General features: G+C 44.8%; 1 protein-coding gene across 1 annotated transcript in view; it reads right to left on the reverse strand.

Moving 5' to 3' along the window:
- SNED1 (sushi, nidogen and EGF like domains 1) overlaps positions 1–14,545 on the reverse strand; it is a 69,159-nt gene extending 54,614 nt beyond the window's left edge. Inside the window, exon 1 of the mRNA XM_081863108.1 lies at positions 14,065–14,545. Within this exon, the coding sequence (XP_081719234.1) occupies positions 14,065–14,274 (210 nt within the window). The 5' untranslated portion in view covers positions 14,275–14,545. The remainder of the gene's footprint in view (positions 1–14,064) is intronic.
- Between the last annotated feature and the right edge of the window lie 2,192 nt (positions 14,546–16,737).

Consider the following 16,737-nt stretch of genomic DNA (forward strand, 5'->3'; position numbering starts at 1 on the left):
TGCCATTCACCATATAGAAGCTCATTGGACTGGGAGTTGAATCTTACTTCAACTCCAGCAATAGAAAAGTAACCTGGTTCACATGTACTGTTAAGCCAAGTTTATAAACTAGGCTTTAATTTCACCAGCTGAGCATCTTAAAAAGGGCTAGGGAAGTGAATCCACCAGGCAGGCCTTATTTCTCCTGCCCCCTGGAGGCTGACAGGTGGATGTATTTGGCGATGAAAACACATCTCCAAAGAAAGGTACTGGAAGTGTTGAGCAGCAGTTAAGGTAGCCTCCTTTGAAGATCTTTCAGTGCCAACCAGCTGATTGGTCCTTGGAGCATGCCTTCACATAGCCTCCCTGTAAACACTGATCAGATGATCATTGGTTGTATGGGGCCCCTTTGAAGTCCACGCAGAGGGGGAAATGCTCCTAAAAATGGGTCATTTTCCTCTCTGCAGAGAAATAAGATGTATTCAAAGTGCTTTCTCCAGTGCACCGAATACAAACTGCTTCCTCTGGAAAGGGAAATAAATATATGCTGTTTTAAAATGCAGTATTTTTTACTTTCTTTCCACAGAAAGTGGCTTGGATTTAAAGTGCTTTGAGTCCAAGTAGCCTCCTTCTGCCCCCTCAGCTGCACTATAGGGACTCCCATAGTGGAACTGATCCCAGCTGATTGTCAGGGCTTTTGACGTGCTGGGCTCTCTTGAAGCACTCTCCTTCCTTGTAAAACAGGTACGTTTATGTCAACAAAGCATTTTTTTTAGGGTGTGTGTGTGTGGACACACCCCAGGAAAGGTTCCTTTAAATCTTACACTTCAAATCACCTTATCATAGCATGGTATATAAGCAGGAAGCTTTTGAGGGAAGTGACTTGACCATATCTTCAGGTAAAATCTCAGGACTCCCTCTTCAGCACAGAGCACTACTGCAATTATGTCAATTCGGCCCACTAGAAAAAGCTGTGCAAGATTCCCCGCACATTCACCTCTGAAGTTTGTGAGGAAAGGGAGCCTTAGCCAAGACGTAGGCCGTTCACATAGTCTTTTCCACCACAGCCAGCAGCAGAAACCAGAGTTCAGTATGCTAATGAGGGAAAACCTCCTTTAAAGTTACACCCATCTCTTCCCAAAGGACCCATGCATCAAGCTATTTCGTTTTAGTGCATTCTGGTTCCCTCGAGTCTTCCCCATGTGGTCGCTGCCAAATAAAACATTGCTATGGAGAACATATGAAATGCAGGCTGTAGGGGTCAGCTCTGAAATCATGCACGAATGGAAACTGAAGCTTAAACCTTTTGCTGTTAATACCTGTGAAAATGGGAGAAGTACATTCATCTCCTGCCACGAAAGGAATTGCTGCACTAGTTGGCGCCTCATATTTCTACAATCTGCTGCTTTGCGGTTAATCCAATATTCAGGATAAAATTCTTAAAGATATAAGTAGCTAGAGGCTAGAGACATAAGAGTTATTATCCAAGCTTAGCTTCTCAAATACTCTAAGTTGTGTGCACCCTGCTTCACCTACCTGTGCAGATTTCTCTTTCTTTTGAGATTTGTCCCACAGCACTAGAGATAGGCATGCCAAGAGAGAGTCCTCTCAGACACTATGGAAATCCACGGTCACTAATGCCTTTATTGTCCCAGTGGCAGCAAAAGAATAAAGAAATCCCAAATTTTGTGTGTTTTTTTTCTAGTTTTTGTGGGAATTAATAAAATGTCACACTGTGCAAAATGATATGCAGTATTACTAGCTTCCCAGCAGCAGTTATCACACTGTTGGTTTTTCATTTTCTAAAAGACAAATGTGGCACATGGCACATGTGGGAGATGGAAACTGGGCCTGACAAGATCAATGAGCCAACACAGGGTTGGAAGATTCCGAAACATAGGAAGCCAACTTATATTAAGCCAGACAATTTGCCCATCTAAGCTGGTGCAGTCTACTCTGACCGGCAACAGTTCTGCAGGATCCCTGACAAAGATATTTCCTATCAGCTGGTAACAATCCTTTTTACCATGTGATACCAAGAACTGCACCTGGGACCTTTCGCAGGCATTGCATAAAGGCTATCGCTGTCAATGTCCCCTTCTCATAATGAAACTTTCAGAGCAACAACCAAGAAAGGAGTTGATTTTTAAATATTTTGCCCATGGTGGTGATAAAATCGCTCAGAACTGGGGAGGATTTGGATTTAAAACATATGCTCATTCACTCCGCCACTAGCAAGCACCATGTTGAAAAGGAGCCCCCTTCCACATTCCATATTGGAAGAGGGCAGAAGAGAGGCAGACTGGAGTGCCAAGTGTGCATGTGTGATGTTGCTAAAGGATTTGTTCAATTACCTCCTTGTGTGAAAGAGGACAACTGCTAGCATTTCCAGTGCCAGGAACAAGTCCTTATCAGTGACAGGGACCAGCTGTGTGACCTGGGAGGCAAGGCAGAGGATGGACACACACATTTTCGGATAGGATTTGAGGAGGAGGGGTGGTGATTGAGATTCTAGCCTCCCTGTTAGCCCTTTTCATGTTCCATGAGGAAGAAAGCTTTTACTGCACCAAGAAAATCTATCTAGTGGAGACTTTCTCAGCCTGACTCATCTTTGCCTTGCACTTGGTGTTGCCTTTTACAGCACTGCCAAAGGCAACCCACTAAAAGTCTGGCTCTGTTACAAAGGATAGGAGCATTTTACAGCCATTCTGTAGAGATTGGAGCTCAGCCAGTGTGGTCTGGGTGGGGGCGACGTATGCAGGAGGGCTGTGTGATTTTACTGATTAAAAAAAAACAAAACACCCAACCCTCGCTAACAATAAGCAACGAAAAGGAAAATAGTACACAACTCTTCTCCAAAACCATATGCTGGGCAGGATCTCAGGCGGATTATAAAATTATTACATAATACTATTACAAGCTACAAAACTACACCCCAACACATTAGGGTAACAAAGGGAAGAATTAAACTGGTGAAGCAAAGATGAGAGAAGTGAGGGGTGTGTGAATACGTTTGAGCATTTTTAGATTAAGGAATTTTCAAGTATAGATTCTGCCAAAACCAGGAATGGGGGGGGGGAGTTCTCTTTTCACCTCGTACCATTATGAGCATGTAAAATTCTTCCTTAAGCAACCAAAAAAAAAAAAAAAAAAAAAAAAAAAAAAGGATAGTGTAGAGCAAAAACAGCTGCTCCCTGCAGGTCAAGGCTGAATTTTGAGATCTGCATGTCAAACAAATGTGATTTGAGTTTGGTTTCTAAAGCTGTACTGTATTTTAAGAAAAAGTTCATCAACCTACCTTAGTGTTATTAGTCCAACTATAACAAGGCAGAAAGGTTTTATTTGCTTGTAGGTTCCTGCTGGCATTATAAGGACGAATATACAAAACTGTAACTTTTACAAGTAAGAGAAGTCACAGGCACCACAGGGAACAGCTTAATATTGGGGGGGGGTGTATTTATTCATTTAATACTGTGTATCCCACAACCTCTCATCTCCAACATCACATGAGGTTTGGGCGCAAGTATGTGACTTTTTGTCTTTCACCACTGAGAAGCTGCCTTGAATCCTTATACTATTAGTATTACCAGCAGAGATGGGAAATCTGTAGCCCTCCAGATGATTTTGGACTCCAACTTTCATCAAGCCCAGCCATCAGTCAATGGTCAAGGATGAAGGGAATTGGAGCCAACACCATCTGGAGGACCACAGGTTCCCCAGAGATGGATTAGAGGCTCAGCTTCCAGATGGGATTGGACATCAGAACCTTCCATTTTAGAAAATAAGACTGGGGAAAAACTCATTTCCAGCATGGATGTCCCCTGTCCCTGAACACATACCCCTTAAATCTTGCAGCATCTCAAAAATTTATGCAACATCATCACTGTATTGTATCTGTTTTAAAACTAGAGAGCACGTTAGAGCAGAGTTTTCATTTGCCATGCCAAATCATTTTTAAACATAAACCCTGCTTCAAAATTTAAGAGAAACTGTTTGCCCACTTAGGGTTCCCAGATGCATGAACACAGATATTTAAAGACATATGCATGCAATCCACACTTATAAATTTGCTGGTGTGAATATGAAAACCCACAGCAATGGGCTTGCCACTCAGAACGGAGAACTGCTGTAAGGTTTTGGCTGCAAAAATGCTCCCACTTCTTTGCTGCCAGATTAATACATGTGGCAAGCTTTTGGGAAGTGCCTCCCAAATCCACTATTTTAGGTCAACAATAATATTTACTGGAAGTTCAAATTTTGCAGAGCAGACTTTCTGTACATTCAGTACACAGTCGTCATGTTTGTGGTCTACAATTATTCACAAAGAGCTGCAAATACATATCGCTTGGGAACCTTATGACAGAATATGAATGACAGCAAACATGGGAATAATTGATTGTCACTGGCAGGATATGAACCAAAACATTACAAAAGACTTTGATGCTCCCAGAAGCCAAATGTAAAAGAAGATGAAAGATTGCCAGTAAAATAACTACAAATGGAAGTTCAAAGCAGCTCCCAGACATATTGTATAGAGTGGCAACAGCCAGCTAGTACAACACAGATATTGTTGCATAAACAGTTAGTGAACCTGGACGTGACAAAGGGGTGCTGGCTGAAGAAAAACATAAAGAGCAAGGATTTGGGTAGATCTTTAGAATGGGATGCACACACGAAGAATAAATACCATGAGGTACAGCAACTATTGGCTCACAGTAGCACAAACTAAGTTGGTGATTGTGGTGATTGCCTAAGGTGGGGAAAGGGCAGTGACAGTCACAGTAGTGAATATATGCATGGAGTAGTTCTGCTTAGAACACAAGCATTATCTCAACATAATATGATTCTTGCGTGCAATATCTTAAAATTAGAATTATTGCTGACCCTCCTATTTTCCAGGGACAGTCCTGGATTTACAGAAGCCATCCCAGAATGTCCCACTTTTCCTCTTCCCCATTAATCAGAAGCATCAGATTGGTTTTAACATATATGATATTTTGCTGCTTCAAAGTAGCAAAGTTTCTTCTGAAGAACTGCCCATATACTAAAATAAAATAAAATAAAATAAAATAAAATAAAGACTGACTGGCTTCACTTCTTAGTAAAAGCAAATGCTTTCATGGATCAATAAACCCTTGGCTTCTCCTCTCGTTTAAATAGCTAGTAATGTTTTTAACATTTCTATCCAACTGCATCTTATAAACAAGTCAAACCAACTACAGTATGTTTTACTGACCTTTAAGATACACAGCAGGCTAAGAAAAAAACACACACATGCTAATCTCAGTAGAAACCAAAAAGTTAACAATGGCCATTGGAACATTTTCATGAGTGGAGTGGGGAGGGACAGAATCTGCCTGTGGTTCCTGCTTGATTCCAGCACCCTCCACAGTAGCTCCTCATAGAAGGTAAAGGCAAAGTGGGGAAAACATATTTCCTAGAAAGCTAGATGTCAAGAGTGTATGGTTCTAGTCTGGCTTTCTCCTTCCAGCTCCACAATTCTGATTCTATTATTCATTTTCTGTATGTAGCTCAGCCTTTTGTATTGTTTAAGCAGGGGTGTGTGGCTAACATTTTTTTGGCTAAAGGCTGCATTCACTCTTTGCTAAGCCTTCAGGGGTTGCATGTCAACAATGGATGTGGCCTAACCTTACATGAACTGAAGGGGGTTAGAACCCCTCACTGCTCATTAAACAATCAAACTGATGACTGGGGAGGGGGTGATTTACATGCCAACAGGGTGCTGGAGTTTAAAACTTCTCTGTCCACGCCAGTGTGGAGTGTACTTTTATTATTATAGCTGCCACTGCCAAATTCAGTAGGGTCTTGGGGGTGGGGGGCAGAAAAAAACTGTGTGGAGGGCAGCATCAAGCCCTCAGCATTGGACTAGCCACCACTGGTTTAAATATCACATAAACCCCACAGTCTAAAGTGGTACAGTCTAGAAACATGTTTATCACCACATCTGCTGCATATGAGAACTAACCCCAATTGTGAGCAAGAACAGAATAATACTGGTAGTTCTGTTAGCTCAGCCTCTGTCCCTGCAAGAACCAGTGTTGCATAAGAACTACAGGGCAGGGGTTCAATGTGCAGAACACAGGCTCAAATCCCACCCAGCCATGAAATTTACTGGGTGGTGTTGGTGAAGTCATAGTGTCCTAACCCAACCTATCTTAGAGAGCTGCTACAGCAATAAAAACAGGAACCTCATGTGCGACTCCTTGGGCTTTAAGAGGGAAAGTGTGGGACACAAACGTGACAAAGTGATAATATGAAGCATCCCTACCAGATGCCTGGCCTACTTCTTCCTGAGATCAACAAGAAAGGCCATTTCAAAACCTTCATAATGTTGAACCACAATCTGTCTTTGTATAAAATCATTGTCTCTCTTGTCCTTTCAAGAAACTATGCCTCTTATTGTGACACACTGAAAATTTCCAAAACCAACAACCTCATACAACTCACCCATACATTCCATCCAACCTCCATTTCTACAGAAACACACTCCCTTCATTGGTCTTTTCCTCATCAACATTGGTCTTCTCCAAATACTTCTGCAGCTGTCAATTCTTTTCAAGGCATTAGAGCCCAGGAACTGAACACCATATTCCGGATGAGGTCTTACCAATGCCGAGTTGCTCATTAATTATATTCAAATGTGCAAATTAAACACAGCCCTTGCTAATTATGTACTTCCAGTGTAGCCCTTTGTAACTTATAAATTGCCCACCCCTGATATAATGAACTATCCAATGTTCTATCCGCATACAGGCTTTTCATCATTGGATCTTTCTTGTGATGTTGTGGGAAGCCAAAGACATTTCTATGGAAATCCTGAAACTAGCATCCGCTTACGCCTTCTACTTTCTTCTGCAAGTAGTTTGCACTGTCCTGGCTTGACCTTTTCTCTCCCACATTCATTGTTTAATGCAATCACCGTTGTTTGCAAGGCACTGTTTCCTAGATTAAGTGTACAAACTGGCAGAAGAGCAAAATGAGCTTTTGTTTGTTTAATCATTTGCCCATTCTTGACTTTAGTGAGATACGTTTCTGCTTCATGTGTAGAACCTTCAACAAACAATGAGGACTAATCCTTTGGAAGCAGAAAGAGTGTCCCCTCACTTACCACCCAAACAGCCAGAACTGTACTTTGGTCCCTGTACCTGTCTCCAGCAACTGAGAATGGGATACATGTTATTTAGTAATTGCATCTGTTGTCACATTTGCTGTCCAATCAGTTTAAAGAACAACACATGCCCCGCCTCCAGTTTATCTTCACTACAACCGTGTGTATGTGAGGGGTCTATGGCTGTAGAGCATGCTCAGTCTGCACTAGGTCTGTTTTGTAGTTCTCCTCCTCTGTTTTAAGGCTTTATTTCTAAATATTGTTTGTACGTCTGTAAAACTTTGGGTTCCCCTAGCTAATACCTTCCTTCTGTACATGGATGGCACTGTTTTTGATACAGAAAGGACTGCCACTTACCTATGTTTGATGGGAATAATAATATGTAGAGGTTTTAGATTGGAATGTGCCACCTCAGACTGTGGATATATGGGTGGTACCATTTTTGAATACTCCCCCACGGTAAAAGGAAGAAGCCAGATAAATCCAGGAACTAACAGAACAAGGAAACACATTTGATGAATGTGCTGGTTTTCCATTGGCATTTAAGTATTTTTTAAAAAATAAAAATATAAAAGTGTGTTTTAAAAATGTGACCATTCTATTCTGCTTATTCCACTGCATGGTTTTATCTGGACTGAGACACTGGGTGGGGTTAGGAGTGAATTGCTTTGCTTCCTGTTCTTCATCTACCCCCCTCCTTGGAGCCCTTTCGGGACTCCTGCAAGTGGGTCAAGCAAAATAAACCATCAGTGACAGGAAATTATGTCCTGCTCTCTCACTGCAGACCCCCCCCCCCATAAAGTGATCATGGTTGCCCTGGATAACTCCTTACTAATTTGAACATATCAGTTCAAAGGGGTTAGCAGTGCTCTCTTTCCAAACTCTACAGAGCTCAACCAGAAGTACTGCTTTCCACAAACATATTCAGGAGTGTGAAAAGAGTGCAAGAGTGTTCGGGATCACAACTTCCAAAGGGGCAGGCATCTTAGTCTGCCTCAGCAAACACAGCAAAGCATCTCTTTGCACTTTAAGATTTATTGTAGTGCAAGCTTTCCTGGATTCACAGCACTCCTAATTAGGCACATGAACTGTTATCTTCAGCTGGCAGGTGTATATGTATCTGCCAATCAAAGACTTAACAGTTCATGCATTTGATTAAGTGGGATGAACGTCCACAAAAGCTTATGCTACAGTAAGTCTGTTATCCTTTAAAGATGCTGCAAAGCTCTTTGCCATTTTCACCTGTCCAGGAACCAATGCCCCTACTCTGAAAAGACTGTTTGCCTTCAAACTTCAGTGACATTGGCACACAGCCAGATTTAATCACACAGAGAGGCTGGCCTGGTTCACATGTCACAATAAGCCAAACGATAACTTACTGGGATCGTGCAGGCTCCTGGAGAGGGGCTCAGATATTTTGTGCCTTCCTGGTCTTTTTTTTTAACTCCCACACCATGTTGAGGTTTCACTTACCATATTGTCCAAATGCAGGCTTCTGGCTAATCTCTTTCTCTCTCTCTCCCTTCCACACCACTAACCACAAGCTGTAGTCTAGGCTATAAACTTTCCAGGGAGTGGGTGGGAATAGGAAGCTATCCTCTACACTACAGAGTGAAACCATTGGTCTAACTACCTTATTGTCTATACCAGGAGTCAGCAAGGTTTATCTTGCCTGGGCCGGATCAGTCCCGTGGCGATCCCTCCGTGGGCTAGATTGTGCGCACCCGCGATTTTCGGCGCCACAAAAGCGAGTCCCTGCATCGTGCCGGTTTAGTGCAGCGTGCGAGCAAACAGCTCAGTTCGGGGGTGGCTCATGGGCCGGTCAAACAACCTCTGTGGGCTGCTTCTGGCCCATGGGCCTTAGGTTGCTGACCCCTGGTCTATACTGATTGCCAGCACTTTTTCCAGCATTTTATACCATTATCTTTCCTAGACATAATGTGGATAACAAGGTTGCATCCCATGCAGCGAAACCAATCACGCTGCCCTAAATCTGCCTTGGCCCCAAATATAGGACTCAGCTTACCTTTTACCCCATGCTTTCTAGGCAGAGGTCTGAGCTTCAAAGTGCCGTGCCTGAATGGTTTTCTTTTCTTTTTTTTCGCCTCTGTGCTTTCTCTGCAAAAACCCACTCTTAAACACTGAATCAGAATAAACAGCAATTTGGGTTTTCTAGAGATTGTCATGTGCTCTGATTCAGTGGTAAAGAGCAGGTTTTCACAGGGAAAGTAACAGAGAGAAAAGGGGGGGGCAGGGGTTGGACATAGCACTTTAAAGTGCAGTCCTGTGCCTAGAAATACAGCATGAAAGGTAGTCTGGATGAGCCCATAGTTGGAAGTTTGCTTTAGCATCTACTGGGTGGTTTGAACACCAGCATGCCTCCACTGCCTCTGGCTAGCTCTGAGCTCCAGGGGGACAATGGATACACTGGCTTGTTCCTGCATCTGCAAGGCAGTTAGATTCCACCAGGAAAGTAGGCCCAGAAAGCCAGTTTGAAGGAGAGTGCTTTGGTGCGCTTCTGACCCTTTGTTGCATTTTTAAAATGTAGTGCAAAGTCAGGGACAAGAGCATGTGCTAGTGGTTAAGAGTCTTGCTTGGCCACTCAAAATTATTTGACCCCAGCCATGCACAAGTATACTAACCATCCATTTCCAAGAGCGTTATTGTATAGGGCGTGTATTCCTCACAGCACCAAAGTGTTGCCATATTCTAACAAACAGTGCTTGGACACAAGGCACAGGAAAGGATGATGAGTGAAGAATGCATGCTAGTAAAAGATGTTTTCCAAAAAGTATCCTCACAAGCAGATAAAGTAAATGCCAGACAACGGACTAGCTAAACCCAAGCCAGTACAGCTTTCTCATTTTAGGACTCTGTTACCTTAAATACAGCTTCACACAGGATGAACGTAAGCAAATATGGACCTCCAAGTAAGTCAATGATTGCACCCTGCACACATACTGCATTGGTAACCATTTCCTGGTGTTTGTGCATGGAACAGAAGAGGGCCGTTTGTTTGTTGTATGTCATGACAGTGCATGAAATTGAAACAAACACTGAAGTAATCAATCATGGAAGCACCCTCTTTGCTTATAGCACCAAGACTAAATGAAAGCTCAACCACAAGACTCTCCTCCATGTGATTTATTCACAGGCAGAGAAAGAGACATCTTCTAAGGCTACTGGATTGTGTTGCTGCAGTAACAGACTCTCCTGAGGTAATGTCAACATCTATTAATGTGTCCAGGAAATTAGATTTTGCTTGGTCATCATTGTAAGCAATTTCCTGTCTCCTATCATGGCAGGCAAGGGAAAAAGTTTTACAGTCACCTAGTTTTTACACCTACTCTTCAGGAATGTCCTTGTGGTGAGTTTCATGCAGCCAAACTCATATTCGTGTACTGGCAGTGACAACCCAAAGGTGCAACACTGCATTACAAATCATATTCAGAGAGCTAACGGAGTCAAATCAGCCAATAGAATTAGGCAGTGGAAGAGGCCAAGCCATTCAAGGATTTCCCTTGAACCCAGAATCTTTAGGCCATTATAACCCCTTGGCGGCAGAGTGTAATTGCCAAATATAGCAAAGACATGCCGATTCGCAACATCCTGTTACAGCTTTGATGCCTTAAATTAAATTAAAACTGTTGACTGTCCCCAAGTAAATCCAGATGACTTTGGAATAATTTGAAGTAACCTAAAAAAGAAAGAAAAGGAACCAAGCAAAAGGCAGCTAGATTTAAAGATGCCAGTCATGTTGTATAAAACAAGGATCTATTTGCACAGCACAAACCATCAGTCTAAAGACTGTGAATCAATGGATGTTACAGTTATTGGCTTGAATCATAAGACAAGGAAATTTCATGTGCCATTCTTTCCCTTATGATCCTTGAAAAGCCTTTCCAGGGGGGCGGGGGGGGGGGGCTCCTGAACAATGAGCATGGGAGGGGAGATGGGGCAGGAAATTGTCCTCCTTTGACCTTCCGAAGTTAACTTTGTCTTTCCCAACCTGGCTGTGCTGGCTGGGAGATGTAGTGTAAAACTTCTGGAAGGCACCAGGTTAGATTAACAAACTTTTGATCAGACTGTCAAACTTTAGGGTCCAATCCATTGAGGCTTGGGTACATGTTTTTGCTGCAGCATATAGCTCGAGAGACAAAGATGAATCAGAGAGACCTTGGTTGAAGCCTCACTTTGCAATGAACTGATAATGTGGTACATCAGTCTCTTTCACCCTTATCCCTCCACCTGCATTACGGAGATAATAATACTGTTGAACCTTACGAAGGTTGTTGTGAGGCTCATGTGAAGTGCTTTGAACATGTAAATGGTGCTATTTTTTTACTACCACCAGGCTAGATTAGATCACAAGCCATCTACCACAGCACGTTTTTCTTCCAACCACCATCAGAACAGATTTTAGAGATTTTACTCACAGGCCTGTTTTGCACATAATGCTAAGCCATGGTTTGTTTAGCTTAGCCATGGTGTAGACCCAGCTCCAGAGACTAACCTTGGTTTGTTTCCTGGAAAACCACAGAATGAAGTCCATGGTTTGTTGCTGGCTTACAAACCTTGGCTTGGTGTTATATCCAACCCCAACAGCCTTGACTAACCAATAGTCTGCTTGGCTATCCCACCTCCAACGCTTGCCAAGTCATATAGGCACACGGAAAGAGCAGCTGGAAAACAAACCAAACTTTAAAGCCAACCTAAGTGCAAAGTTATATTATCTAACTATCTTGGCTAACGAAATTTGGTTTTGGTTGTACAAACATCTGGCTTGCGGACTATGCGGTTGCCAAGGCAGTTAGTGGTATATTTGCTGTCATTAGAATCTTGAAAATCTGCTTTTGGGGATGGGAAGAATTTTGTTGTTGTTGTAATGATCATGATTGCAGTGGGGGGAAGAGTTTAAAAAGATGGTAACAGGACTGAAAGGCCCGGAAGACAGATGGCAAGCAATTGTCTTTTGAGATTTTCTTTCTAAATCCACCATGCAGTTTTCTGGAATCATGACAGTTATTTGTGGCTAGCAGTAGTTTAACTCTTTGGTTCCTCTTGCTTAAGGTTACCAGATTTTTTTTCAATGAATCCGGGGACACTTTTCAACTTCCTACTAAATAGATGGGTTTTGTCAGGGGACTGATTTGTAAATGCAGGGATTGCACCCAGGAAACAGGGACGTCTGGTAACCTTACTCTTGCTGGCTAGCACACTCAGCTGGCTGGACAACAGCCCTTTAGTGCAAAGGAGCAGGTCCGAAGTTGGTGCTTGCATGTTGCAACCAATTATGTGCAGATTGGTCAGAATGCCTTTGGTTCAGTATTTTCCTCAAGGGCAGTGTCATTAGGTGCTTCCAGATGGGTGCTGAGTGTGGGCTGAAGGCACTTCATGCTTGCAATTTTCTGCAGCATCCACATGGCATCACAGGCATAAAAATATCTGTCCATCCCCCACCTCTTTATTTAATCTGGATTTACTCAAGGAGGAGTTAAAAAAAACTATCGTAAACTACTCCTTTACATTATCAAGCCATGTCTGGAAGTACCTATCATGTATTTTTCTGGTATTATCAGTCAATGCTCATTTATTTATTATTATTTATTATTACAAAATTTATCACTCATCCTTCACCATGGGCAGGTTACAACAATGCAATATACAATTATATAAACAAGAATACATTGTCAAGGCAGCACACCAAAATAAGACACATTAAAAACATGTATCTAAAACAGACCACTGGTGCATCCTATCTCAAGACACTATCTTGAGGCTCCTACCCGACCTCCACCCTCCACTTTTGCTTCTTTGGTGGTTTTGAGGTGCCTCCTCTCACTGGGATCTCATCCCCACCATGCTATCCTGTTACATGTCATTTACTATATAATCCCATAGCCAAGATTGTCACGTGAAAGTCAAAGTGCTGAAGAAAAATGGATGGACTTTGGGAAACCCACCAGTGCACTAATACTTAGCCTATTTATATACCAGTATGTTTTGATGGGCTATTTCAAGAACATATCTGCAGAAAGGCAGCAAACACATTCAAACAGGTGTGCAGAAACCCCAGTTCTTTACGTGGCAGATGTTTCTTATCAATAGTTTACAGAAATCAGATTTAAAGTAGCTACCATGCCACCTGTACTGGTCCCCCAGGAGCTCCAGAAAGTAGATATGGGGAACATATAACCCTTCAAATGTTGTTGCGACTCAAGCTCCCACCAGCCCCAGACAGCTTGGGTAATGGTCAGGAGTGGCGAGATGTGTGGTCCCTCATCCCTGACATAGGCTACTGAATATGTGTATCCAACAGAATCCATGTGAACATAGTCTAAGAAACCAAGTTTTTCAAAATACCCCACCACCTTTACCTGGCTGCAGTACAAGGCAGGGCTTTTTGCACCACACATCCCTAGGAATGAGAAAGCCAGTGAAAGATCCCCGCTTGCCTTTGGCCCAGTTCAGATGCTATAAGCTTTAAAGCAGAGCTGGCTAACCTGAGGCACTCCTCCAGACATCTTTGCGCTGCTGCTTCAACTCCTAGCCTACGGCCAGGAGTCCCAACAACACCTGAAGCGCCAAGCCTGCTTTAGGGTCTCCGGCGGCAGCCCGGAGCACTTATGCCCAGGGAGGGAGAGAGAGAGATTCACCCAACTGCCGTGGGACCTGCTTCAGCGAAAGCACGCCTGGCGTGGCATTGCAAACCTCAACGCAGAGCATCCCGGTCGGTGGAAGCAAGCGCGCTCTGTGGAGAAAAGCCTCTCACGCCGTGAGCCCGGCAGGGTTTCCCTCCCCGCTCCAGTCTCCCTTTTATTTCGAGGACCAAGTATGCTGGGTGAGGTACTTCTGAGGGGCCCTCAGGCACAGAGCATTCCGGGGTAACTACTCCGCGGTAGGCAACCTCGGGGCTGGGGGGGGAAGGGGGTGTCTCTCTCAGGCAGACTACTCACGTAGAGCGCCATGTGAGCCGCGCCGAAGAAGGGGAACTTCACGGCGATGGGCCGGAGCCCCGAGCCGCCGTCGTCCTGCTGCGGGGTGGCCGTGTCCCCCTGCGCCGGCCCGAAGGGGTAGAAGTCAGCCAGAGGCACGGCGCCCTTCGCCCGCAGCCGGAGCCAGCTGCCGAGCGCCAGCAGCACCACCCAGCCGGACAGGCCCCGCATTTCCCCGGCGGGCGCCGAAGGACGGACGGGCGGGCAGAGCCGAGCTGAGGCGACGGGGCTGGCACGGAGGCACACACGGGGAGCTGAGGCAAGGGAGGGAGGGAGGGAGCGCGTAGACGGCGCGGGCCGGGAGGGAGGAAGGGAGACCGTGGCGCCAAAGGGACAAGGAGCTGCCTCTGGCTCGGCGGCGGCAGGGCAGCGCCGGCTCCCGGGACGCGAGAAGGGCTCTGCTCGGGACGGCGGCGGCGGCGGCTGCAGCTGCTGAGCGACCCGCGCGCACACTGAGCCTCTCTGTGCAGCGTCGAGGGAGGGGACAGCGGCTCATTCACACAGCTCGGAGGTATACATATTCATACCCTGGTCAGCCAATTAGGACGCGACCTGGAGGAGGCGGCCGCCGAGGTTAGGGGCGGGGTTAGAAGGATCGCGTCTTCTCTTAAAGCGCTAAGGACAGCTGGCCGGCGAAAGCGCGGCGCTACAGCTCGGGGTAGCGCGTGGCAGGCGAGCGGAGGAGCCGCGGGCGCGTCCAGGGTGCGGTGCTCAGCGCGCTCGGTAGGGAATTAGGACATCAGTGTGCGGGGAAGCACTGGGACCGCCAGGGGGTCAGAGGTCCGTCCGGGGCCCCTCGCTCCGCAGGATGAGCGGAAAGGCCCCCAAGCGCAGCATCGCCAACTCTGAAGTGGGCAAATAACTCATTGCCATGTGAGCTCCGGCGAGACCATTAAGGCCAGCGTCTTAAAATTACCCAGCTGCCTGCATGCATTGGGTGACGGAGTTACTTCTGAGTAAGCACGCATAGGATCGGTTTGCAAGCCACGTCACACTCCCCCCCCCTTTCCGAGTTAAGGATGCAGTCCTAAGCCCACTTACCTGGGAGTAAGCCCCATTCAATGGTGTTTACTTGTGAGTGGTTAGGATTGCCACCCACTCTGGGCCATCGCCTCAATCCCAGTTATGTGCTGGCCTGAGAAGATTCACAGAGTGCTCTGTGTCTAGACAAAGATGCCTCTTCCTAATTAGTATTCCTTTACGGGGCAGCGTCTGCATGCGAAGGAGTCCAGGCTCAGTTCCCCACCTGCAAATCTGCTGCCAGCCATATGACAACAATGAGCCATATGGACTAAGGCAGTTCCTTTTATTCCTAGCGGAGATTTAGGGTGTGAACACTGAAAAGAGATCTGAGTGACTGCAGAACAACAATGAATTCATAGTATCATAAAAGAATAGTGGTGTCTCTGGAAAAAAAAAAATCCTTTCTTTCATCACTGACTTATCATTTCCTGTATCAGAAATGAATTGGACTAAAGGTACCTTATCAATTTTATAGGTGTTTGGATGGGAGTCATGTATTGCAAATGGGTCAATCTCATTTTTCTGCGTGCAGGTTTATTGCATGAGCTGCCCCTCCACCCAGTCACTAGAGGACTTTGGCAGAATGCCAAGAGAGAGTTATTGACTGGCCTGTGTCACCTAGGCTGAATGGGGTTTGTGCTTGGATCTCACCAATCTTAAACCAGCGCTTCAGCTACTGCTTCGCCTATCTTGTGCCCTCTAGATGTTTTAGACTACAACTCCCATCAGCCACAGCCAGCAAGACCAAGCTTGACTTTATCCTCAACTCCCTTGGTAGCATAATCTGAATTCTGCAATGAGGAATTGATGTTAGTTAAAACAATGCTTGTCAAGTGAGCTCAGGCCTGCTTGGGAGTGAAAAGGTTACAGAGATACAATCTAATTTTGGGAGCAGAACTAGGACATATTCTTACAAATTTACACCAGCTGCTTGTTGGAAGTGCTACACGCTGAAACCTCTAAAGGCCTTTTTAGCAGAACAAATCTGGGAGAGCGCCAGAAAACAACAGCGATAGTATAACTTATGGCCAAATTCAGCAAATGTGCAAAGCAAAACTAGTAGCTGAGCTGAGCTTTTAAATCTTCTGCCTCAGCACCTTTTGATGTGCAGGCATGTATGTGCATATGTGCGCCTGCACATGAGCTCTGCCCCTCATGTCACCATGCATGCATACAAATTTGACAGAAGTCATCAAGTAAGAAAATGGTAGGCAAATTTCCCTATGGAAAGCACATCTACAATTTGTGTGTGTCTATGTATATGTGCTTGATGTGGTTGTTGATGGCAGCGAACACTTCAACTTTTCTTGAGGAACTCTGATTTGTTCTTGTTTGTTCCTCTTCCCACATCCCTCCTGATGCCCTTTGTATACACTGAACTCAGTATGAGGGCGAATTGCCCATCACTGAAAGTTAAGTCTTCAATCTTATAATAAGATAAGTTTTGTTAATTGTGAAGAGGTCTAGCTTCACTCTGTCTCTGCCTGCTGATTTACCAGATTCATGGAAAAAGTAAATCAAAAGAATGATGGGCAGCTGGGGCTGTAGTGGTTTGTGACACCGAATTAAAATGGAGCACCTTCAAAGCAATTGGGTATTATTCAGCTAAGT

Source organism: Podarcis erhardii, assembly GCF_964252035.2.
Source record: "Podarcis erhardii genome assembly, chromosome: 5".
NCBI lineage: Eukaryota > Metazoa > Chordata > Lepidosauria > Squamata > Lacertidae > Podarcis > Podarcis erhardii.